This window comes from Mustela nigripes, chromosome 1 (genome assembly GCF_022355385.1).
Source record: "Mustela nigripes isolate SB6536 chromosome 1, MUSNIG.SB6536, whole genome shotgun sequence".
Taxonomy (NCBI): Eukaryota; Metazoa; Chordata; class Mammalia; order Carnivora; family Mustelidae; genus Mustela; species Mustela nigripes.
The window spans coordinates 174795641-174822910 of NC_081557.1; the positions used below are offsets into that span (position 1 = coordinate 174795641).

The 27270-nt window shown below is 37.0% G+C and overlaps 1 protein-coding gene across 19 annotated transcripts in view; it reads left to right on the forward strand.

The window, feature by feature from the left end:
* ANK2 (ankyrin 2) overlaps positions 1-27270 on the forward strand; it is a 323814-nt gene that overhangs the window by 198571 nt on the left and 97973 nt on the right. For 15 of the 19 annotated variants that reach the window (XM_059377495.1, XM_059377509.1, XM_059377502.1 and 12 more), the window contains 8 exons: positions 217-315; positions 5965-6162; positions 8328-8426; positions 8593-8691; positions 13806-13904; positions 20072-20269; positions 23851-23949; positions 24686-24784. In XM_059377495.1, the coding sequence (XP_059233478.1) occupies positions 217-315; positions 5965-6162; positions 8328-8426; positions 8593-8691; positions 13806-13904; positions 20072-20269; positions 23851-23949; positions 24686-24784 (990 nt within the window). The remainder of the gene's footprint in view (positions 1-216; positions 316-5964; positions 6163-8327; positions 8427-8592; positions 8692-13805; positions 13905-20071; positions 20270-23850; positions 23950-24685; positions 24785-27270) is intronic. The other 4 variants (XM_059377473.1, XM_059377458.1, XM_059377466.1 and 1 more) reach the window with 1 other exon arrangement.

Consider the following 27270-nt stretch of genomic DNA (forward strand, 5'->3'; position numbering starts at 1 on the left):
ATATTTCTTTGTCTCTCTAGCCCTCTGTTGAGATCTCTCACTGTCTTGTTTTCTCTCTCTTCTCTATCATTTAACCAGTAGCAATTCTATTACGGATCTCTTGAGGCAGTAGGAATGAGATCAGGAAACGTTCTCTTTGCAGCGGCAAAAAAGACAATCTTGACTTTTTTTTTTTTTTATGTTAACTCCAGATTAATTCTTTAATTCTTTTGGCAGGATGGTTTGACACCCCTTCACTGTGCTGCAAGGAGTGGGCATGACCAAGTGGTAGAGCTTCTGCTGGAACGGGGTGCTCCCTTGCTGGCAAGGACTAAGGTGGGTCATTAGGAGTAAGATGGGATCTAAGGAACTCTTTAAGCCACTCTTCTAAAAGTCTCTGTTCTTCTTGAAATCAAAGCATCAGGCCAACATTTTCTAGTTACTCAATAATTATGTGCTAGGAATGAGGAATATATATAAAACTGTTTGAAAATTATTTAAAATTAAGAAAGACATGCATTAAGATGTATTGATTGTATACCTTCAGGTTCTTCCTATGTTTTTACCTGCTACTCTTTCTACATTTGGTGGACATTTGAATATACTCTATGTAGATGAGTGATGTAAATGAGCATGTTGTATATAAATGAGAATATTTCTTATGTTCTATAGGTATACTTTTATGATTTTATAAGATTATGTAAAATACATATAAAATTGTCTTAAAGTAGCACAGTTAGCAATACAAGATAATCTTTTAGCTCTCCAGTCTTTATCTCTTAGGCAATACGAGTAAAAAGAAAGACTTACCAGTGGTGTTGGATGATTATATTCAGGATTAGTAGGTGATATGGAAAGCACAATCTAGGATAGGCCATCTACAAAGAACCATTAAACAAGCATAATGTTTTCCATGTCTCAGTACATCTAGCATTTCTTGTCTTTTGTCATCAGTATGCTCAACCATGAAGAAAACTCTGATGGAAAACCCCACTGGGAGCTGATCTGTTGGAGTTTTTCATTATAAGATATATTTTTCAAGCGTTATTACTGCATAAGTCCCCATTTTTGTGTGTGTCTTTATTTTTTTTTTTGAAGATTTTTATTTATTTATTTGACAGATAGAGATCACAAGTAGGCAGAGAGGCAGGCAGCGAGAGAGAGGGGAAAGCAGTATCCCTGCTGAGCAGAGAGCCCGACGTGGGGCTCGATCCCAGGACCCCGGGATTATGACCTCAGCTGAAAGCAGAGGCTTTAACCCCCTGAGCCACCCAGGCGCCCCTAAGTCCCCATTTTTTTGCCAAAAAAAATATCAGGAGACACTAATATAATGATAATTACACAGAACTGTTTAATAAGATATGCTGTAACCCTCAGATCCTCAGTACAACAAGAATTTAGACAAAGGACACTTCTTACATTTTCTCTGTATTCCACCTCTACTATAGCCCCTGAACAGGGTTGGTACCAACCGATGCTCTTACCAGGGTAAGCTGAGAAAAATCAGACAGCCAACATTAGCAAGTCTTTTTCAGTTTATATTTTAATTGAATATTTATTTGAAATTATTTAGAGCAAAAACCAATCCACACATTTTTAAAATATGTGTAGGTGAACCTAATCTAAAGATGTGTCCGACAGGCCATGAAATGGTGACTTCAAATTGTATGTAGTATTTTCACTCTCAGACTGATACCATGAGTGTTGTAGAGTTTTATCTTTAAAATGTGACATTTGGAGCTGAGTAATGCAGAGATAATTGACTGTGGAAAGGTTTTGTTTCATTTATTTATTTATTTACTTATTTATTTGTGAGCGAGAGAGAGGAAGAGCATGAGCTGGGGTGGGGAGTGGCGGGGAAGCAGGAGCAGAGGGAGAAGGAGAAGCAGGCTTTCCACTGAGCAGGGAGCCCAATGTGGGGCTCAACCCTGAGATCATGACCTGAGTTAAAGGCAGACACTTAACCAACTGAGCCACACAGCTGCCTCTGTAAAAAGTTTTATTGAGTAAACTGATTGAAATTTAAATGGAAGCAAAAAAATTTCGCCAGTCATGTTACAACCAATCAAAAGCATCTATCGAATTGAGAATAGGCAGATTTGCTCTCCCACAAACTATGAAATAATCTTATCTACAGAGTTCACCTATAATTGTCATGTCACTATTGAAACCAATGGGATTACCTAGATGAAATTTTTTTACAGGCCTTCTTATAATCTCAAACATCATGTATATGTAGGGATCTAGCATAGAATGTCTGTGGCTACATGATTATATCCACTTTTATTCAGTCATTCATTCATCCACACATCCACTATCAGAGTAAGTAGCTACGGTGTGCCAGGCAGTGTTCTGATCAGTGAGGAATTGTCAAGATAACTATCAAGATAAATGACACACAGTATATTTGTTCAAATATTTGTTCAAAAAGCTCAAAATTGAATGGGTAAGATAGATAAGGAGATAATAACAGAAAGTAGAGCTGTGTTCAGAGTAGAGAACACAGAGAAGATGAACTAACCAGGTGGGGGAGATGATACCATTTTAGCCAGAAAGTAGAATGGGTGTCTAAGGCCAGACTCTGCTTCCCCTTCCATTAAAACTCCCAGTTCTGAATCATCCGTTATTCTTCCCTGAAGCAAATATTCATCTATCTAGTTGTCACTCCACCTCATTTTTGGAAAATGGCAAACTACGACTCTTTTCTACAACCCCTATTCTAATTCATGTAGACTTTAATGATCGTAGAGCAGTAGATAATCTTTCTAGTGGACCTCTCAGTTTGGTAGCTGTAAACCCTCTGGAATTTCTGTTGTAACCTCTGCCTTTCCAAACACTGCCTCTAGATTTCGGCCTCCTTTCTCTGGGACCCCAACTCCAAAAATGTGTTTAGTCTCCTGAGTCTGTCAGCCATTGTTTTATTGTCTCTTATTCACCTTATGCCCTCGCCTCTGCCCAGCAGAACTATTCATACCCTGACAGTCATACTCCTTTGTCATACTCCCTTGCTATATTTTACCCTGAGTAAATCCAACTTGCATTCTTGCAGCTGAGTGTGGTGGTGGGAAACACCCAACTGTTTGGGTGCTGCCTAGGCTGGCTTTAAATTCATGATTGCTTACCTCAGTTTACCCTTTAATGATGCCTGACAATCGGTATTTTTCCCAAGTATATTTACTCTCATTCCCTGGGGCCTTATTATTCTATACTTTTTTCTTTCTTTAGTCTTCTTGGACTTCTTTCCTTGTCTTCACTTTCCAAGCACTGAAACAATTGTCTTCCTATCTACCCGATCACAGGAATCAGCTCATATAGTCTATGTTCTCTCCTACTGCTATCATCTGACATGGTTGTTTGCTCCTCCCTTCTCAAAACACCTTCCTTTCCTAATTTGCCTTCTAGAACATTACACCCAGACTCTGTCTTCACTTCTGCTCAGTCTCTTTTCCTGTTCCCTCTTCCTTCCCAAGTCTCAGAGTGTTAGAACCCACAGAGCACATTCTTTGTGTATTTGTTTATCTGTACTCACTAAGAAATCTCATCCAGTTTCATCTTTAAATACTTCTATACACTGAAGACACACAACTCTGTAGCTCCAGAATTCTGTATTGTAGATGTCAACTCACTATTGCTGCGCAGATGTCTACTGTGCATCTCCAATTTAGTAAGTTTGAAACTCAGCTGCTGATATTTCCCCCCACCTTATTTCTAATCCCCTTGTAGTCTTCTTATCTCAACTAATGGCCATCACGTTCTTTCAGTTTCTCAGGTCAAATTCCGTATGCAGTTCTTGGCTCTTCTCTCTGCTCATAACCTGTCACTAAACCTTGTCACATCTGCCTTCAAGATATCTCATAATCCAGCAATTTCTTAACAGTCTAATAACCATCGCCCTGGTCCTGATCACCATCAGTCCTACCTGGATTGATTGCAAAAGGCTCTAACTGTCCCCCCGCCCCTTTTCTCTTTTAAGCCTGTTCAGTATATTCTCAGCACAGCAACAGAGTAATCCTATTTCCTAAACCTTCCACGAGCTCCCCCATCTCACTCGAGGTATGAGTCAAAAACTCTGTTCTGACTAGCAGGTTTCTTACCTGAGTTTCCCTCCTTATTCACCTGCCTTTAGCTGCATCCTCCGCTCTACTCTTCATTAGTCACGCTGGGTATGGTCTCAACAGGACATGCCTGTTTTTGCCCCCCCCTCCCCGAGATTCTCCCCCCAGATCAGCAGGGCCTGCACTCTTACTGTCATCATGTCTTTCATTAAAAGTCACCTTCTCAGTGAGGCCATTTCTGGCTAGCCTATCCATAATGCACTCCTATACACAAACTCCCTTGGTTATCCTGTGCTTTAGTTTTCCTCTTCACACTAGTAGTCTCCTAATATACTATTTTAATACTTATTCTTTTTGAATTGTCTGACTCCTGGCTAAAATGGGACCTTCATGAAGACAGGGGTTCCTAGATCCATGTTGCTCTGAAATTCTATGATTCCTTCTTCCTATCATGAGACATGAATTAAACTTGAAGAAAGCAGTCAGATAAGAGCTAGAAAAGTGTGAAGGTACAACTCCATGTTGTACCTCACTACTCGATCAGGCCTTGAGTAGGTGCTTAGCAAATATTTGTAAAATGTGCCACAGAATTAAATGGTGAAGATTTTCTTTTCCACATAGCTTTTAAGTGGATCAAACAACACTGAAGATTGATGGACTATCAGAGAAACATGCCACCCGTCCCTCCAAACATTGCCAAGGCTGAATTTCTCCTATACTTCGCCCTTGTGCTACCTTTCCCCCAGTGCATACATACCTTCTTATCAACCTGCTGTTCTTTCTCAGTTAATTTTCTGAGTTTTTTAAATATAAAAGCAGTAATTATGAGTGAAGAGTATTTCAAAAACCAAGAAAGTATGCTAATAATTTCAAAATCACATCCACTTCTACCACCCACAAACCACCACAATTAAGGTATTTGATTTGAGTTCTCCCTCATTGTTGAAATCACCTTCCTTGTTGAAAATATTGGGCCATTGGCAGATTCTGGCTTTTTATCTAGACACAGTTTTTGCTTCTTTGAATGTAATGACTGCCAAGCTGGATACTTGGTCAACAATTACTTCCTAGTGACTGTATTTGCATTATTTGCATTGATTATTAAGAAAAGACAATATTCCCCTCACTTTAATGGGCGTATTTTTTCTAACTTAGTTTATTCCCTAATTTTCATATTTTTTTCTTGTAAGCTTAATTATTTAACTTTAAAAAACAAGAGTCTCACCTAGACTGGTAATCCTCAGTGAATATGTCCCTGCTATTGACCTTGTCCAAGAAGTAAGACTAAAGCTGTTTTGGGCAGTATCACTTATGACAAGTTTATATTATCCTCAAAGTTTAAAAATTGGGACACATGGTCTACATTTGCTTCACACTTTTCTAGCTCTTATCTGACTGCTTTCTTCAAGTTTAATTCATGTCTCATGATAGGAAGAAGGAATCATAGAATTTCAGAGCAACATGGATCTAAGAGATGATCGAAACCCCTTTCTTTCCCTCATGCACCCACTTGCTCCTCCCTCATCTGCACCCCTCTCCATTTTGAAGTAAAGAAACTCTTGAAGAGAGACTAACTGAATGGAATCGAATATAAATAATTTGAACCTCAGCTAGCACTTGTTTTGTATATCTAATATTGCCTTAATAATTGTGAGATCATCTGAATTGTCACATAATACTATGTATTCATTCTTAAAAGGTATATTAATTTGTGTTTTTGCCCAAGAATAGCATAACTATGAAATTAAATGTTCTCTTAGCTTCCCTTGGCACCACACATAATCCACCATACATGTAGATGTCAAAGGGAGATTTTTTTTTTCCTCTGCCACGCACTATACCAAATATCAAGAATTGACACTGCTATGTTTTACAACCTGGAAATCATGGCTGAAATGTGGGCTTGGTTTTGTTTTGTTTTGACGTACAGAATGGGCTGTCTCCACTTCACATGGCTGCACAGGGGGACCACGTGGAATGTGTGAAGCACCTGTTACAGCACAAGGCGCCTGTTGACGATGTCACCCTAGACTACCTGACAGCCCTCCATGTTGCTGCACACTGTGGCCACTACCGTGTGACCAAACTCCTTCTGGACAAGAGAGCCAATCCAAACGCCAGAGCCCTGGTAACCTGGCCTAGTTCACATTAACAGAATATAGATCGAGACAAATATACCACATGGATTGACCAGTGCACACCAGCCAAAGCATGGCTTCAGATACATAGTTAATTCTGCTAAGTTCATTAGCTCCCACAAGTGGCCTACCTACTTCATGCCTTCATAGTTTGCTGTTAAATGATGGGGAGCAAGGAAAGATTTAGGAAAACACCAAGGTAACATTTCCACGACTAGCGAGCTGCAGATAGATATGAAACCTCTGGAGTGATAAGCAATTGTAAGTGGAAAATAGGAAATCATAAAATAAATTCTAAACACCTCGATATAGAGTCAGAATAAAAGTGTAAAAAAGTTGAATGTTATTAATCTCTCTTTGGGAAAAAAAAAAAGGCATTTAACATAGAGTAAAATGTAAGCCTATATAGTGTTCACTTAGAGGATTTCCTTATTGACCTCATTCCCTAAACACAGTCTAATGTAAAAGTGATGCTTAGCATTTTACTGTTCTGGGAAGCATTTTATATACATTATTCCAGGAATCGCTCAAGTGAATCTACACGAGGTGGTCCCTAGAGCAGCCTCTGTACTTCCCAAGGTCTAATATTGAATAAATCTTCCTTGCTTCACTTACATTCTAACAATAATCATTGGAAGTATTAGGCATGCGCTAATTTATGCTCTTGTTTCCTAATTCTCAAACTAAAAGCAATCGTTTTACCCTATACATTTACATAGTTAATGTTGGTTAAATTAGTCTTCAGACAATATTTAAAATGAGAGAATGCTGTGAGAATTATTAAATAATAAATCTTATTTTTATTAGAAAATTTTCCATTGGAATCCATTTATTCCTAAATGCCCAGGAAGCAAATATACTTTTAAGTTTATGTGCAATTATGAGAGGATACTTATTTTCTCATAAGGAAGAAAATATGCATTTTCAACTGGGTAGTGGTCAATAGCTTATAAAACATTATAGTCTCATAATTAAAAATCATTTGAGTGCTACACATACTTTTGGCTATTTATGTCCAGCTTACTACATAGCTCATAGACAGGAAATGACTTAACAAACATTGTGAAGAGTACTAAGTCATTAGGTTAAGTAAGACAGTATGCTTTCATGGGAACTGCTAAGTGTAGAAGAATATTGACTGATGATCAGTCTCCACTGAGATAAGCAAAATAATTAATTGGCAGAATAGATACAACTATTCTACATAGGATCATTGTTCAAGTAAAAATATAATACTTACACATAAGGATTAAGTATGGGACTAGTTAACAAATTTTTACGTACTTATCCCCAGTTCCTGCACATTGCCTAGTTTGGAAAGTTAAAAACGTCTTAGAGAATTCTCCACATTCCTTTGCCTCTGAGACATATCTTCTTCCAGTTATTTCTGAAATTCTCCATTCTTTTCTTGAAAATATTTAAGAACTTAATGACCACGTTTTTATAAAATAAAATGTATCTTCTTGGCATTTGTTATAAAAACTTTTTAATATAAGAAATATAACTTCCAGATGTAAAATATTATCAGTGTAGTGGGTTTTGGTAATATATAGCAAATCCTTACAAAAATTTCTTAATGGAAGATATATAACTTTTGAATATGAAAAATTATGAATGCAAATAATGATTTCTGCTAATTTGCAACACCCCCTCCAAGAAGAAAATGGTAGCAGTGCTGAAACATTTATTGTAGAGACAGTCATGCCTGTAGTTGAAGTAAAACAGACCAACAATTTGTAGCTTTAAGAAATGGCCTTTCATCAGAAAAATACATGCTTATCTTCCACGCACCTTCAAGTCATTTCACAACCCGACCCATCAGTATTCCTGAAAACACCTTAGAACTTCTAAAGTATCATTGCCTCTCTGGTTTTCCTTCTTTGCAGAGCAGGCCCATGTCATTTTCTTCACTTCTGTTTTTCTCGATGAGCACACAAAAAGAATTGCATACAGGCCCGCCACATAGCAGCCAAGTTCAGTGCCTACAGGAACACACACACCCACTTCTCCTCGCAAATCTCAGCACCTACACAGCTCAGAAGAAATGGTGAACATTATGTGACGATGCAACATTACTGCCTGCCATGTGCCAGCATGGAGTTGTGTGAGGATCGTTTCTGCATGTTTTCAACTAACTTGATTGTCTTTTGCACAGAATGGTTTTACTCCACTGCACATTGCCTGCAAGAAAAACCGCATCAAAGTCATGGAACTGCTGGTGAAATATGGGGCTTCAATTCAAGCTATAACAGAGGTAGAACAATGTTTCAGCTTGTCACGAAACATTCCTTCTCTTACTCCTTCTTCCCCTTCCTGTCACCCATCCTCTGTCCTCTTCACTCAAGTCTTATTTATCTGACGAAGTCCCCAGAGCCCCCACCGGTGCAGAGGAGTAAAACTGCTGTTGCTTTGTTTCGCAGTCTGGCCTCACACCAATACATGTGGCTGCCTTCATGGGCCACTTGAACATTGTCCTCCTTCTGCTGCAGAACGGAGCCTCTCCAGATGTCACTAACATTGTGAGTATGGCTTGGGTCAGAATAACCACAGGGAGAGAGAGCGAGAGGAAGAGAGAGGATGGCTGTGTGTAGGGATGTTTGTGTGTATGTCGTCAAGGAGAGCGGCTGAGCTTTGAGCAGGGCCTCCGTGATCCCAGGTTACCGAAATACTCAATAGAACTTCGCTGAGAAGAAGTGGGTTAGGGAAACAAAATGGGAGCTGCGGAAGCTGTTTCAGCTCATTGGTGCAGGTGGATTAAACACGCATCTGAGATACATTTATGAAAACGAGATACGTTTCGAATGAAGGATTGGTTGGAATAAAATCCACAGGACTCGTTCCAGTTACTTGAGTGAATTGTGTTCCTGGTAATTTTGATTAACACGTCAAGTCAGTACCACAGTCAGTCATAACAAATGGTTAACCAGAGATAGACCCATAGGAGGGATTTCTATTTGATACCAAGTTCTCCCTCCTTCAATTACAGGGATTTTTCATTTTCTAATCTTGATTTTTCATTTTGATTTGATTTTGTTGGCTAGAGTGGAATCCTCTCTTACCTGAAATAATGATACCATTGAAGCTTTTTCCTGTATTTTGAAATGAATGTTAGTCTCCAGGCAACTTTTATTCTGCTAATAACTATTGGATATCCCAGAATTCCTCTACCTAATTTATATTAGGATTTTTACTTCCAACTTCCTTATTATTTCTTTCATTTTCTTGGAGTCTGCCCCCTTAAACTTTGATCATTTAATGCAGATTTTATCCTTAATCTGTACAAGATGTAGTCATGGATTTGAAGCTGACAGGGACCACTGGAATATTGAGATTTTTCTTAAAGTATGCAATAGAAATAATTCTCCCAACATAAACATCAGTGCTTAATACTGAGTCATATTTTCAAAAGCAATTGGTTGACTATTGTTAAATTTTGTTATATCATTCCATTTGAGTTGTGGAACAGAATGTTCAGTTTCATTTTTCATTTGTATTCGTTCTCCCATTCTCATTTTTTTGCATTTTACATACTGTTTCAATGCTTGAATTTCTGATACATGGACAAAATCCATGTGAAATAAATTTATCTAGTTTAAATATTATTTAATACTTACTCTTTATATAATTCTCAGCTGGAGCATAAAACCATTAAATAACTGAAATATAGTCCATGTTTGTTTCCCTAATTATAGCTTAGTGGATCCTAAAGTAATAATATTATACACTAATCTTTAATTACTCAATTAAGGATAAGAGTAATTTCAAAACATGCTGGTTTGAGTTGAACTTCTAGTCACTACTTAGGACTTTAAAAGAAATCAACATCATTTTTTTTCTGTGCAGAAGTGATGAACACCTCTTTTTTTTTTTTTTTTTTTTAACTGAGAGCTGTATGAACTAGTAACTTTCAAGAAAAGTACTCTGTATTCTTTCTCACAATACTATATTTTCCTTATTCATATTTCATTGCCTTCAGGATCAAGGAGCAATGGTGATATTGTGTTAAATTATGTTATCATATTATAATAGTAAAATATACTAGTATATTCTATGTGATAATTTATTGAAATCCCCTAGGTTAATATTTTAGAGGGGAGAGTTTTGTAAAATCTTTTAAGAAAATCCACATGAAATGGTTGTGGGATTCTGTAGCCACTCTTAAATTGGCTCTTAACTGGCCAGTTCCAAATCATTGATGGTTATGGATTTACTCCATATTCCTATGCTCCCCCTTGGAAAAAAAAAGTAATATAGGCTACCTGTAGATTTTTAAATTAAAATAAATAAAATATCAATTAAAACAATAAAAGTATTTATATCCTCTAGAAAGATTCTCAAATTTTATAATTGCTGTATTAAACTTATCTTCTGCCTATCACTCATTATAAAGTTCATTTTGTTTTATCTTCTCATTTGTCTATTAAACATTCTTTCTCTTCTCTTCAGTCCCCTCCAATACTCGAGAGGCACTTGTTAAAATAATCTTCTTCTCAAGATCAAGATATTTCCTCTTTGGTTTTTGTTTGTTCTTTTTTTTTCTTTCTTTTTCTTTTTTTGTATTATATGTCCTTCAGGGTGTAGATACCACATAGATAGATAGAGTTGCCAGATAAAATACAGGACTTTCAATTAAATTTGAATTTCAGATAAATGACAGTTTTTTTTTTTTTCATATAAGTATGTCCTGTGCAATAGTGGAGACATATTTATACTAAAATAATTATTCATTCTTTGTCTGGAATTGAAATTTAATTGGTCATCCTGTATTTTTGTTTGCTAAATCTGGCAACCCTACATGTAGAGGAATTTAATATCTCTAGCACTGGGATGCCTGTGAACGTGTACATTCTCAGAACATGAGGATATAGCTAGCAGGATATAGCAGGTTGATTAAGAAACTGTGTGAACACTTACTGCCTGCTTGCTGTGTCAGAGTTGGTCATTTCCTGACCCCAAAGTACCCACCCTTGGAGTCTTTGTGTGTTGCCTGAAAATCATGTTGCATTTTTGAATGCAATGCTGTCTGTTGTGCTTTGATGCTTTCCAACTGATGCAGCCAAAGTGGAAGTCCATGTAGCTGTTGGCAAAATGTGTTTTAACAACCGAGAAGAGGGGCATGAAACTGAGTACCTGCTTTGGACGTGAGCGTACCCATTCTCTTGCCAGTCTTGTTTTTGTCTCAAAATTCACTCCAAGTGTGAGATGTACCAGTAACTCAATCAGGTGCAGATATTATTACCGCAAATCTTCCTTTCTGAAAAGCTCACAAATGCACTTTAAAACCTAGAAAGCTGAACTAGCAGTTGTAATACATCCATAATCCAAAGTATTCATTGACAACCATGGGAGTAGGAAACTAAGCACATTCAGGGCTGTTTAGAGTACAATGTGAGGTCTTAAGAAGTTTTCTCCTATAAAAATTGATGGACTCATGGCTAAGTTCACAGTTCATATTATATTTAAAATTTCCCCCAATACTTAAAGTGAATGAGCTTAAGATAAAGAAAACAAGGATATTGAGTAAGGTGAGGTGCCAAACAATCAAGAAATGGAAATTACTAAAATAACCTTTCTATATAGCTTATATCATTATAATATAGCTTTTATTTTTTATATGTAGTTATATATATAAAAGAGTAATATAAAAGGGTAAGGACAACTTATAATGAAAATCAATTACCCCAAAGTCATTAAATAATTTTGAACAGAACCATTGCTTTAAATCGGAGAGACATGTGTGTATGTATATACAGATATATATATAACTTTTTTCTTTGACTATAATGTTTAATATTTTAGGTTTTATATCTAATTCATTGATTTCAAATGTATAAATAGCATAAGAATAACTCATTCCAAGTGTATAATAAGGATATTGGAAATATTAAGACTAATATTGGAAGTATTAGAAACATTTTACATTCTGAAACCAATTATTGATAAAGTTTGACTTGTAAACTAAACATATGAATCTCTCATTAACTCATGACACGTCTTTGACTTAACTTCTTGTAAAGAAACTTATTTTTGTCTTTATTTCTTGTAAAATTTAGTAAAATTGCTATACTTTTATAAGACTTAAAGTAAGAATATGAGGGCTTTTTGTTGTTGAATAGTTAGACCTTACCTTCATCTATTTAGAGACAGGTTTTAAGTGATACAGAAAACAAATTAGAAATCATGGTTGTCCAAAGAGGAAAAAATCTTGCCATATACCCAAAGTTTGAAGACAAATATTGGTATTCCAATAATGTGATTTTATAAGCCAACACATTCCAGATACATTTACTTTGCAAAAGTCAAAACATGTCACCATTATACAAGGCCATTAGAGGATAAATGAATTATCAACAAAAAGGAAAAAAAAATTAGAGTAGACATCCAGTGTAATGCTTTCAAAATCAAATCATTTGAAATGAATTTTTCATAACTTCATAAGGAATGGGTCTCAGATACCAGGAAAAAATGAACTGTGAGCTATGTACCAAACTCAAGTTGTGCAAGGAATCAGAAGAAACTGTTTACTGGAATTAGTCAAAAGTATCCAATTACCACAACCAACTTCAAGATCAATTTAGCTTATATGGAATGGTTTACTTTACTTGGTTGAAATTGGCTTTATTTTCTAGAATGGTTATGGTGACTAGAAGTAATCATTTCGGTTCCAATGTCTTGTTTTGTTTATAACCCTAAAATTATTTGGAAGAATGAACCCCTGCCTTCTTCAGAACTACATGGGGTTTTAAAATATGTTGATTAAAACAAAAACAAAAACAAAAACCTTCTCTCTTATAGGCAGTAATTAACAGGCTTCTCAATGACAAAATTTCTTTCATCTAATCATCATCCTCCATGCTACAGCTTAAGCTGCCATTTCCTGGTCAGTGTGTCGTATCTTGTTGGGGGACGAAGATACTTGAGGAATAACCTGATACCCAGTGCTGCCCACCTCAACAAATGACACTGTTAACAGATGCTTTACTCATCTCTTGGTAGTTCTCTCAAATAACTGTCTATAATCGAATATGCTCATTAATAATAGAGGGACATCCTGGGCAAATCAAATTCCTTCTGTAAACAGTCATTGTCCAGCCTTATAACGCAAAGACAAATCCAATGTGAAATACTTTATTTCAGAAGTAAATTTTGAATTCTGAAAAGGAATGACTTACGTATGGTAGTATATATGGTCATTTTCTTTGCACTGTGTTGACCTGGTCGTTAAGGAGTTTCTCCTTAAAATGGGATCAAGTTGTAATCATATAGTCAAATATGATGACGACAGATTTTAGGTTTGATGGATAAAAGACAACTTCGTATCACCTAAAGCAGTTTAAGTTATGCCAGATCGACTATGAAGTTAAACTTCAGGGTATACTGGATGTCTGGGTAAGTTCCTCGTTTGTCACGGACTGAAAAAAAATGAAATAAACATTTGTTTTATCCTTATGAAGACAGGGAAGATACAAAACTGTATTTTTCCAGACTAAATAATTATGAAATAATTATGCCTTTTCATAGATTTCCTAAACCTTTGGATTGATTGCTGAGTTTCACAAAAAGGCACATTTTTATCCTTTACCATACAAGCAGTGGGTTTACTTATGACTTAATGATCTTTGTTTCCTGGCAGCGTGGGGAGACTGCATTGCACATGGCAGCCCGGGCAGGGCAGGTTGAAGTGGTCCGATGCCTACTGAGAAATGGTGCCCTTGTCGATGCCAGAGCCAGGGTAGGTGCCGGTGCTTGGGGTTCCCTCCTGTTGTGTGCATGAGTTCCATCTTTAAGAGAGAATGCTATTCCCCATTTCCTTGATTTAGAAGTGCCATTAATTGTAAATGAAAGCATCATCTCAATAGTTTTTCAGGCAGAAAAGGGAATAGTATCGTAAATATTCATAATGAAATGCACCCCAATTTCAGAAACATTAACATTTGGAAAAAATACATAATTTAGTATTTAAAAATTGTGGCATTGACTAACATAGTAATTTTTTAACCTATGAAAATATTTTTACATATATTTTTTCTTTACATGAAAATTTTTAAAAATGACCTATATTATAGAGATACTATGAGTATTAAAACTGATTTCATACTATAAAGTCAATCGAATTTCCAGACATTATTACTAGTTACTTAAAAACAAATTACATTCAAAGTTTTAATGTTGTACCTTTATCTGTTTAGTTTCTTCCTTTCTGTAATGAGCTCTACTTTTCTTCTTACTCTGATTTTATGTAGTTAAGACATTCTGCTCTTCTGCTATTCCAAAATAGAAGAATTCTGACCCTGGAGATTACTAGGAGATTACTAGTCAGATTCTCTTGTTTCTAACTGACTTCTTATTCCTTTACAGGTTGATTTTTCCTTCCTTTTTTTTTTTTTTTTTAAATTCACTTTCCAATTGCTTTTTTCACCTTCTTCTACACTGAATATACTAGCAATTTTTATTAATATACTATCTTCAATTTCCTTTTCCACATCATCCCATTACCTTCTGCACTAGCATCTTCGGGATTCTCATAGAATATCTGAAGTCTTTCTCTCCTTCAATATTTGATGTACCTAGGCTAGAACTCACTTCAACTTGAATTGTGCCATCATGATTCCCTTTTGGAAATGGTATTGTATTGGAATGAAAGCATCTGGTTAGAGTCCCATACATTGTCATTTCAGGCAAGTCTTTGTGTTTCTAGGTCTTTATCATTAAAATATAGAGGTTGGGCTTAGATACCTTGAAACTCCTTCCCAGACTTTCTTAAAATTCTCTGAATTTATGAATTTTTTAATAGCATTTTTCCACAGACCTTCATGAAAAATCCAGTGAAACATGGGCAGCTTTGACATTAATCTTGTCCTTTCGGATTTTATCTGCCCTTTTATCCAATGTGTGAGTAGTGTAATTTATGTTCTTTGGTAATCATCATCAGTATTTTACGTTATTTATTTAGAGCTTTTGTTGTTCAAACCGTATTTTTCCAAGCCATGGCATTTTTATGGTTTCTCCCTGACCCCAAGACTTTTTAAGAGCAGTTTTAGGTTCAAAGCAAATTGTGAGGAAGTTACAGAGACCTCCCGTATATGCTCTGATCCTACAGGTGCATAGGCTCCTGCATTACCAGCTTTCCCCACTAGAATGGTACATTGTTATGATTGATGGACACACATCGTCACATAATCCCCCAACGTCCATAGTGTACATTAGGGTTTACTCTTGCTGTTGCACATTCTGTAGGTTTGGACAAATGTATAATGACATGTATCCATCCTTATCATGCAGACTAGTTTTATTGCCCTAAAAAACTTATGTGCTCTGCCTATTCTCATTTCCTTTCCAGGTTACCTGGCATTCAGCTAATTAAAAGAAAAAAATATATATGTACTCTGAGTATCATGAACTTCACTATTTGATGAACTCTAAAAAAAATCAATGTACTCTGAGTATCATGAACTTCATTAATTTTATCAGAAATTGTGATAATATTTCTGGTAAATGTTCGTAATCCATATTTAATAATAAAAGGGTTTCCTGTTTACCTTTCAAAATAAAACAGCTTAATATTTGTCTATATTCAGATTTTAATTTATTTTTAATGGAAATTTGCTTATTTTCATGTGTCTTTCTCAATTTTTTTTATGTTATCAATTTAACCCGTTACTGCCTTATGCTTTTCTAGATACCATTTGAAACCCCCTCCTCCAAACTACTGGCTACAGACTCTTTACTTTGAAATATTGTAACATTTATTCATTTAAAAAATTTTTTTACACATACATTCCATCAATTCTATTGTTCTGGTGTGTCTTTTGTTTTTTTGTTTTTGTTTTAAGAGAGAGTACGTGTGAGTGCGGAGGGACAGAGGGAGAAGAAGAGAGAGAATCTTAAGCAGGGTCCATATGGGGCTCAGTCTCACCACCCCGAGATCATGACCTGAGCCAAAATCAAGAATTGGACACTTAACTGACTGAGCCACCTAGAAGCCCCCAATTCTATCATTTTACTTTTCTTTCGATGGTCTACATATGTAAATAAACCTCTTTAACTTTTTATTCCTCCTTACTTAAATATCAAATGTTAGGATCCTCTGTTTTTCAGCTTTACCTCCTATCCTAAGTTGCAGCTAAAATTCTTCCTTATAGCATCCTTCTGGTTGCTGATGGGAGAAATTACCATAATGTGGTAGAGCCATGCTACTAAAGGGTCATTATGTATGACATCACCTGGAGATCTCGTTAAAATATGGAAGGAACTCATAGGTTGGGGTGAAGCCCCAAATCTGCATTTGAACATCTGCGATGTTCCCCATCCTGGAATTATACTGAGCAGCAAGAAGCTAAGGTTTTCCTTTTCACATGTTCTATTTTAAGTTCTACTTTCACCATGAGTTTCTATTTTTTTAGACCTTTAGGTTTCCCTGGAAATCTTTGATTTAGTTAACATTTGTACAGTGATATATACTTCATGAAGCATTTTAATACGAATTATCTTAGCACAGAGCAACCATGTGTTGTAGGGTGGCTTAGGGTCCCAAAATCCAAAATTGTGCTGCCTTTCCTGAGGTCATGGGGTTAGAAAGGGTAAAAAAAAAGGTTCCTCCTTGATTCTGTATCTTTCTCCTAGCTTTTTTCTGCAGATATCATTATCTTGTTTTGGGCTGGAAAGAGAGCCCTTATTTCTCCTATCTAAACAAACAACAGGATTCTAACTAGCCACATTTACCACCTGGACTGAACACTATCAAGCCTGGGCTCCACACCCATTCATGTGGCCCATTCACGAATTGGAGTGAGATGATTGGCAGCCCCTCCAGAGCCACATGTAGTGGGGGGTACCCTCTTTCCCCAAAGGAGGGAGGGCTCTTCCCAGAAAAAGGGTGTAGTGGGTATTGAACAGAAAAATGAAACTCTATCTCTTCTGTTTTACCTTCTGGTTGCTCAGCAAGCATACCCACATACATGCACTTCTGAAACTCTCTCTCTCTCTCTTAACCTACTATACTGCTCCATAATTCACTCCCTCCCAAAAGGGAGATGGTCAGCAGTTATACTCAGTCACTACACTCAACTCCAAGAGCAAGATCTCTGAATAATCTGTATTCTCCTTAATCAGGTTTAGAAATAATATCTCATGGTTGTGTAATCATGGTGCTGCTCCTACTATATAGTGAAAGAAAAATCATTTACTACAACATCTCTCATTTAAAAGTGAGAGCTGCATCCTCTTCTAAATCAAGACCATAAGGCGATTTTGCTGGACAGACTAAGAGAACAGGGATTGCAGTGGTGTTAATTTCATTGGTCAGTCAGTGTTTGCCCCCAGACCTTCCTCTCACAAAGGTCCTTCCTTGTCCAGGATCCTCCATGGATATGACTGAGAGAACCACTGGGGTCCACCCCTTGGGGAGCTCTCTTACTTGAGGAGCCCATGTTATGTTGGCACAATATGGAGGACTGGCATTTGCTTTAGGGATTGAGCAATCACAGGGCCCTGAGGCTTAAACTCACTTGAAACTTAATTCACTCTATTACTTGAGTTAGCTGACAGTCGATTTGGTTCCTGAGAATCCTGTTAGCTAGAAATGAATAGCAGAACTTTTATCAAATCTTTCAACTTTGCCCAAACTATTGCTATTTCTGTCTTTTGGTAAAGGAGTTCGGGCTCAGCAGGTCTTCCTAATTTTGGAAGACTATAGCTTGTGAGAGTAAGGCAGAGCTCATCCCTTCCTGGTCCAGGCTGTATCACAGTCAATTAACACTTTATTTTGAGGGAATTATTGACCCTTACATATGGAAGAGCCTAGAGGATCAAGCTAACCCTCCCTTTTTAAAGTCCTTTCCATGAATATTATTTTCTGCACTTGTCCAATTCTTTGCCTTGGCTTGCATTTACTTTAGTTTGGAGCAGCAAATGCAATTTTTGCGGTTCAACTGGGAAATAATTACTCAAACCTTAAAAGGTCTCATATCTCTAGTTACCAGTGGAAAGACTTTCTGACCAAACTTGTTTGTTCTTCCCTTTTTTATTCTCAGGACTATACTAAAAGTTGAAGAAAGTAGGGAAGACAGTTTATTTCTTAAAAAAATTAAAAACAAAACCAAACAAGATCAAGTGCCTAAATGCTCTGGGGTCTGAGAATCAAGGGACAAGAGTTGATAATTTAACCAAATAGTTGGCTGCTGCCAGTTCTGAATGAAGGTGTCCTCATTGTCCCAGCTCTCCAACTCACTCATCAAGAAAACCTTTTAGGTTATGTCATTTGCAATACCCACCTCTATCAAATTGTATTAGGCAGAAGTGCAAGAAGGGAAACCCAGAAGCAACAGATGTTCATGATAGCTATTAGGTTCTTTGGTTCTTTTATTGTTGTTTTGTTCTTCATTTATCTTTGTAATTTAATTTTCCCCATTTGTCTATTTTCTTCTTTGTTGTGTTTCAGAAGACAGTTGTATCTTCTAAAGTGCTTTCCCTCTTCTTTCCTATTGAGAGTCACCCCATTCTGTTAGTTTTCTCAGTGGCCAACTTACTGTGTCTATTTCTGTAGGATGTATAGGCCAATGAGTGTCTTTGGAATCCAATGCCTGAATTCAAGTCTTGTTTTAATAGCCTGGTGATCTTGAACAATCATGGAGAACCACTTTAATTCCTCTTAATCTCTGTTTTCCAGAAAATGGTCAAATAATACATTTTTGGCCTTCGTTTCCGGTCTTCTGTAAGAATAGGATCAAGTATGCATGGTACATGAAGGAAGGTTGTAAATTGCATTTTCAAAAAAGATTCCAATTCTATTACTAAAACACTTGTATTATAGTTATTTATTATTTACTTCTCACAACCTGAAATTCATACAATGCTATTTCATCTCCTTCTGTGGCTCCCTCTGAATACTTTTTTTTCTTATACTTTAAGACACATTTATTTAAAAGCTCTCCCCCACTCTATTATATCTTTTTTTCCATTCATTCTTAGTTTAGGAAGCTGACCCAGCTCTTTTTTCTTCACTTAGATTATGACATGCCCTTGAACACATTGTAAAGACATACCTTTTTTTTCCAACACTAAGGTTATGCTCAATTTTCTTTTTTATAAAAGAATGGTTTGGCTTAGTTCTCTTAACATTGAAATGAAAATATTTTCCTGACTACACATTAGAGTCAGGTGATTTCTTGAGCCTCCTCCAACATATCTTCCCTATTCCTTGTACCAGCTATGTCCTCTCCGTGTTTCTAAATGAAAAGCATGTGGCAAATACTTAACCCCATTTGCTTCTTGCTGGAGTTCCATTTCATCTTGAAGTCCTGGGTGCAAGTCCCTGAACCATCTGCACTGTTTCCTGGAACAACATAAAAAAAAAAAATCAGATTGTAATATCTTCTTTATCTGCAGTCTTTCCTTGAAGAAAATGACCAGCATTTCTGTCCTTGGATTTGTTTGAGTGGAGTAAGAACAGTTTTCCCAGAATCCCTCATTCTTTTTCTCTTGATATGGTTCCCAGAATAAATACTGTCTCTTAGTGAAAGCTTTTGGATGAGAATCTAGGTCTTAGTCCTTCTGGACTAGATTTCTTTCTTATTCAGAACCACAGATCGGTTTATATTTAAGCATAAATGAGGGTGGAAGCCTTAATGAGTTGAGTAACATGTTGATGTGCTCAGGAAACAATGACCAAGTTTATGGAAGTTCATACTACTAAAAAAATCTAAGAAAGATTTTTGTGACCAGATAGGTTACCTCCATAACCAAAGGTAAAATAAATCATGGTCAGAGTAGTAATCATTTTCTTTTGGATAGCAGTTCCTAGAGATCCCAAGAAGACCTCAGGAAACATCTGAGTGGAATATGTTCTCAGTGAAGTCTGGCTTGTTCGGGCACTAATGTTTTACTTGACTTGAGTTGTAGGAGGAACAGACACCTTTGCACATTGCCTCTCGCCTGGGTAAGACAGAAATTGTCCAGCTGCTTCTACAACATATGGCTCATCCAGATGCAGCCACGACAAATGGGTACACGCCCTTGCACATCTCTGCCAGGGAAGGTCAGGTGGATGTGGCATCGGTCCTCCTAGAAGCAGGAGCAGCCCACTCCTTAGCTACCAAGGTAAGAGGATGGCTCCCTGACAACATGGACTAAGGGGGATCCTGAGTCAGGGTTCCTCTCTTCTACTATATACAGTATCAAGAAGGGTAGGTCTTCTTTAGGCCTCTGACTTACTTTCTATTTGAATATTTTAGATTCATTTTCTAAATTATCAAAGGGGTTTGTGAAATTCCATATCATAGTTTCAACAAAGAGTGTTAGAGCCCATCCTTCTAAATACTATTGTTACTAATACAGGTATCTAGTGCTTTAACTAAGATTATTTCCATAGAGCAAGGGCTACTTCTCTTCTTTTTCCATTAGAAAATCTATAATGTATTCCTTTTTTTTTTTTTAAGATTTTATTTATTTAACAGAGAGATCACAAGTAGGCAGAGAAGCAGGCAGAGGGAGAGGGGGAAGCAGGCTCCCTACTGAGCAGAGAGCCCTATGTGGGGCTCGATCCCAGAACCCTGAGATCATGACCTGAACTGAAGGCAGAGGCCTAACCCCCTGAGCCATTGAGACACTCCTATAATGTATTCCAAAGAGAAAAAAATAGAAGGTTCCCAAACACATTGAACTAGTAAGGAAGGAAATTGCATTAAATTGGAAATACTATATTTGCTAAGAGTTTTAGTACTATCTAGAGGTTCCACCTTACTTGGTTCTGCATTTTTCCAACCCTGGTATCAGCTGTCATTCCCATTCTGCTCTCTAGTATTTGTCAGCTATATTCTTGCCTGGGTATTAACAGTGTCTAAATAGAGCTGGGCTGGAAAAGCACTTTATCAGTTGTATATTCTTTGTACACACCAGCCTGAATTTTATTTGTTCAAAGTTTCATCCTAGGGCAGAATAATGTTTTTTTTTTCCCTACTTGATACATTCTATTTGAAATTCACTATTTGGATGCAACTTAGAATAAAACATGAACACTCTCAGCTAATCAGAGCAGAAGAAATTGGACAAGTACAGAAGAGTATAAAAATGAGACAAGTTGAAAGCTCACAACAAGTGTAGTGTTTGTGAGGCCAATAATTCCCATAAATACGACAGTGATTCATATTATTTAAAAGACATTTTCAATTTGCTCATAACAAATAGGCACAAGGACTACATCTAAGGGAGAAGTATGAACTCAAGTAGTGTTGTGGTATCTCTCCTCCTAGAAATAGGAGCAGCCCACTAGCCATTATGACTTGATCTGGTTGCTTGTGGCTATAAAACATGTTTTAATGTAAAAAAAATTGACCATTGTTCAAATGCTGAACTCTGAAGAGTTGAAAGGATTTTAAAAGTCATTTAAAGAAAAAGTCAGAAACTAGGCAACAAACAAGATAGTGCTAACAACAACCCAAGAGAGACTGGGTGATCGTCTCATCAGAGGAAGGTGACAAATAAATTCAGATATGTAAAATACAGGAATAGAGAGTGAGGCATAGTGCCTTGCAAAGATTTTTAGGAATTAGAAAATACATCTAAAGCAATAGTAAAGTGTGGTGGTTAAATGGAAGGAACTATTAAACTGAGCAGTTCAGCAGTGGAACTCACTGGGGTTCTGATGAAGAGTTGACTCATCATCATTAAAGCTATTTGAGTGTTTCTAAATATCAGAGGGTAAATGAAATCCTGATGAGATTAACACAGGGGAAGAAGGAAGATGTGTGACTCAAGAGATGCTTTCCAACCCCTATTTTGTGATTCTACAGTAAAGATTCTATGTAGTTTTGTCTAATAATAGGTTCCAAATTTATAAAGGGGCTGGATCACTATTCCAGCAGGACTTTAAGGACAGGCACTTCTTTTTCTTCTTTATCATCTTTTTGTTTTGTTTTTCTCAAAGAATTCCACTTCATCTGGAGTGTTAATCCCAGTCATTGTGTACACTGAGCAGAGGGAGAACATTAACAATAAATGTTGGCTGAAATGGACTAAGGCAAAGGGAGGAAATACTTCCTATAGTTGTCCCACGGTTGGAGAAAGTAAAAGAATCACTCTCCTCCAAGGACTGATTAGTACCAAATGTTCAAAAAAAGGCAAAAAGAAAAACAACATCTTAATTAAACATAATTCATGTGGCGACACTGTGAAAGGGCAATATTGTTTCTTGGGAGAAATTCTATATTGTGATGAGGGCTTCAGTGGTCCTAAGGATAAGCCATACCTTAGACCACCTACGGCAAGCACATTTGGTTGGTGTGTTTTACAGGCCCCGGTCAGCATTAGAACTCTCCCACACTCACTTTAGTGCCAGAAGAGCATGTGGTTAGACTGTCTGGCCAAGAGGATGGGTTTGAGATCATGGTGTAGGAACCGTGCCATCCTTGAGATCTGAGTCCAGGGACTTGGCTGCTTTTGTAACACCCAGCCAATGACAGAGAAGGACATTAGGTTAGGCACACAAGACGTTGAATCTGTACACATAAACATGGGTAACAGCATTCTTTTAAAAAAGCTTTACACTGTGGTGTGTTTAAAAGTCTGACGTTAATCAGCTCAACATTTTGCCAGAAGTGGAGTGTATTTTACAAAAGGAATTGGTCTTTTATACAGTGTGGGCCTTCTGGGAAAGGGGATAACAGGATGGGAGGTGTTTTTTATTTTTATTTTTTTTAATTTTAAAAAATTATTTATTTATTTATTTGACAGAGAGAGAGAGAGAGATCATAAGTAGACAGAGAAGCAGTCTGGGCTGGGGGGTGGGCAGGAAGCAGGTTCCCCACTGAGGAAAGAGGCCAATGTGGGGCTGGATCCCAGGACCAAGGCAGCGGCTCAACCCACTGAGCCACCCAGGCGCCCCGGAGGTTCTTTTTAGCAGTGAGCATCTTTTTGTCTGTCGACCATTTATCTTGCTATTTCTGCAGAAAATGCAAATCAACTGAATCACAATAATATATATTTATGTATATTTTTTTTTTACCATGGCTGCTGAAATATCCTAAAATTTAAAGGAAGAAATTTGGAACGCAGGTATTATTAGAAAGGATAGGAAAAGAAGGATTGGAGAGAAGGCAGCTATTGTCTCGATCCTATTAATTTTAGAAGCAGGAAAAAGATAAGCCTTCCCCACCCCAACCCCCAATCACTAATCAGAGCCATTTTAGTGACACTAGTGGCTCTTTAAAATCTGAAACATATAGGGGCGCCTGGGTGGCTCAGTGGGTTAAAGCCTCTGCCTTCGCTCAGGTCATGATTCCAGGATCCTGGGATTGAGCCCTGCATGGAGCCCTGCATGGGGCTCTCTGCTCATTGGGGAGCCTGCTTCTTCCTCCTTGGCTTCCTCTCTGTCTACTTTTGATCTCTGTCTGTCAAAAAAAAAAAAAAAAAGTCTTAAAATCTGAAACATATAAAGGCAAATTTCAATTTGCAAGCCCTTACAATAAAATTTGTTTTGTTCAATCTATCAAGTCAAACACTCGCATGCTAAATTTCCTTCTTCTAGTCCTTGTTTATGGCTAACAGATTTAATGCTTCTAGCATTTTTTCTCAAATAGGGACTCAACATAATTTGCTTAATATGTTAACAAATTAAAAAAAGGATTTTGTTAGGAGTCACAAAAATAAATATTACATTTTACTCTTGTTCCTTGCATTTTCAGAAGGGTTTTACTCCCCTGCATGTAGCAGCGAAGTATGGAAGCCTGGATGTGGCAAAACTTCTCTTGCAACGCCGAGCTGCCGCAGATTCTGCAGGGAAGGTAAAGGATTTTACTAGTACATGACAGTTACACTCGCATTGGAAGATTCGGAGATCTGTACTTCAAGATACTTTTCTCACCCTTCTGAAAGGACCATGAAGGCAACTGATGAAACAATGTCAAATAGACATGAGGGGTATCTGTCCGTGACCTGTCCACATCCACGCTAATTTAGAAGGCATTTAGATGTGTGTCTCTGATGTATGTTCTTGTCACAACAGGGCCCAGAACATCTCTGAATTTAGAAGAATTCTTGCAATGTTAATGTAGTAATTCTTTTTTTTTTAAAGATTTTATTTATTTATTTGACAGAGAGAGAGTGATCATAAGGAGGCAGAGAGGCAGGCAGAAAGAGAGGGAGAAGCAGGCTCCCCACTGAGCAGAGAGCCCGATGTGGGGCTTGATCCCAGGACCCTGAGATCATGACCTGAGCTGAAGGCAGAGGCTTAACCCACTGAGCCACCCAGGTGCCCCTAATGTAGTAATTCTTGCATAGCATTTCAGGCTTTTATTTATGGGGGATATCTAGCTAACCTGTGCCAACTTACGCTCCACCAAACATTTTCAGTTTTAGCTAAGTTTTTAATATGAAAATCATTAGTATTGATTTGGTTTTTTTATTGACCATATTAATTAATTAACATGGACTTCATCTGTGCCAGTTTCCATGCATTTAGTAGCTTCAGGGCAGCTCACGCTAATTTATTAATGCTGAATTTAAACACACCCTTTACAGAATGGCCTTACCCCGCTCCATGTTGCTGCTCATTATGACAACCAGAAGGTGGCACTGCTGTTACTGGAGAAGGGTGCTTCCCCTCATGCCACAGCCAAGGTGAGGACTGCAGAGAGGGATTTACAGAGATAGGGTGGAACTGTAATCTGACTGCACATGGGAACTGTTTTTTGGTTTTGGTTTTTTGTTTTGTTTTTAATTCCAATATAGTTAACGTACAGTTTTATATTCGTTTCAGGTATACAATATAGTGGTTCAACGCTTCGGTACATTACCCACAGCTCATCATGACAGAGTGCCTTTCTAAATCCCCATACCTTTTTCAACCACCTTACCCCCACCCCCACTCGCTACCCCCCCACCCCCTCCATTACCATCAGCTTGTTCTCTATAGTTAAGAGTTTGTTTCTTTGTCTCTCTCTCTCTCTCTTTTCTGTTGCTTGTCCGTTTTATTTCTTAAATGCCACATATGAGTAAAATCGAATGGCATTTGTCTTTCTCTGACTGACTGATTCCACTTAGCGCTCTACTCTCTAGCTCCTTCCAAGTCCTTGCAGGGAATTGCTCTTTAAATACGCCGTATGGTATAACTGCAAATACTCCTAGTGATAGTAGCTTTTGGTATTGACTATTTTTTTTTTTTAATTTCTACTGATTACTTCCACAAAGCCTTTTAAGATTTTTTAAAAAGTCAGCATAGATCAAGGGGATGTGCCTATGAACAAGTAGAGATGACTCTTATTGCCAAGACTCAGTGTCTTAGAGACTAAAGTTTTGAATTTTGAGAAACAAAGCATAGTAAAGGCAGTACAGGTTTTTGCTTTTCCCCTATAACCAGAATATTATGATATAACATAGCTTTTTTTTTTCTTATTCCTTTAGACTGCAGTTTTTTTCATTGTGATATATGAAAGAATCTTTTTCTTTTTTCTCTAACATTTCATCCATGTTAACTATAATATATATCCTTTTAAGTTCCTAGGCTAGGAATTCCTTCTTGATGTCTCTGTATCACCAGTTTCTGAGACAGTGCCCCTAAGACTTGTACCTATGGACAGAGCATTTCTCACCGTTTGAGTTGCCCCTTCTTTATGCTGAAAATATACATGAACCTCATATAATACACAAAGTAATTATTACATCTTTCATTAATTCATTCAGCAAACATATATTGAAAACATACCAGGATTTACTGAAAAAGTATTGTGTTGGGAAAATACTCACACTGTGTTCGATAGCATCATAAAACAGCACAACTACCATTTCTTTGCCAAATACTCTGTCTACCACTTTGCATGTAATATCTCACTTAATCACATGATAATGCTGTGAGAATGGTATCATAATAATTTCTGTTTTGTGGCTAAAGAAGAGAGATTTGAGTAGGTTAATTTGTTTATCCAAACTCATATGACTGATACCTGATAGAGCTAAGATTTGACCTCAAGCAGTTTGACTTTAGAACCATTCCTCTTTCTTTTTTTAAGTTGGGGTTCAAACTCACAATCCTGAGATCAAGAGTTACATGTTCTTTTGACTGACCCAGCCAAGTGCCCCTAGAACCAGCATTCTTAACCATTAGGTCCACTGTGTCCCAAAGTAGTGGAGAGAGAATTATTCTACTTCTATTATATAAGTATGTATAAATGTACTCACATGTCTATTTAAATTATGCATATACACATATAATAAAATGGGATATTCTATATTAAAAAGTATACTCTATATAAGACCATGTATTTTTATATAAGTAAATATAAAATATTATAAATATGCATAACTTAAACACATACCCACATATACATCTACATACATACATTTATACATATATGTATCCATGCATATTTTATTGGTACAGATATGCACTAACAATAAAATATTTAAACTATCAGAAGAGGAGTGCAAATATTTATAATTATGTATAGCATTCCTTTATACCCTTCTCTCAGTAGGCTCATCAGTTATCATTTATTTGATGTCTTTCTTCCTACTAGATGATAAACTACTTGAGGACAGTAATCATGTTATATTCATCTACGTATCCCTGAATTATCTCATACAGTATTATGGATTCTCAATAAATTTAAGTGAAAGAATGAAGACTAGGCAAATATTTCAATGGAATAAAAATACCTACTCCCTTAACATGCCAGTACTTTTTTCATTAACTATCTAAGCTGGCCATTGTCAGCATCAATATGAAAGATTTCATCAATACCCAACAACACTTTATTTGAACTCTTACTATGTACAAAGAAAGGGTTGTAGTAAAACTTTGTTCTCCTCTCACAAGGGATTTTCAATCTACTTGGGAGAGAAGTCCTAAATTATAAAGTAATCTGTGTGGTTTTCCCAAAAAGACAAATATAGCCCTGATCTCTAGCCTGTACAGTGTATGGTCCTTATTCTTAATGTACACACATAGAGTCTGCAAGACTGGGTAGAGCAATCCTCTCCTCCAGCGTCCATAGTGCAGTGGTGCTCAGGAGGCTCTTCTAGTATCTTCCACTTATCTGTCCCAGCCTATTGATGAGCATGAGTCCTTCGGTTCTGGGGCCACTCCAAGAGGCTTTCAGTTGGTTGTA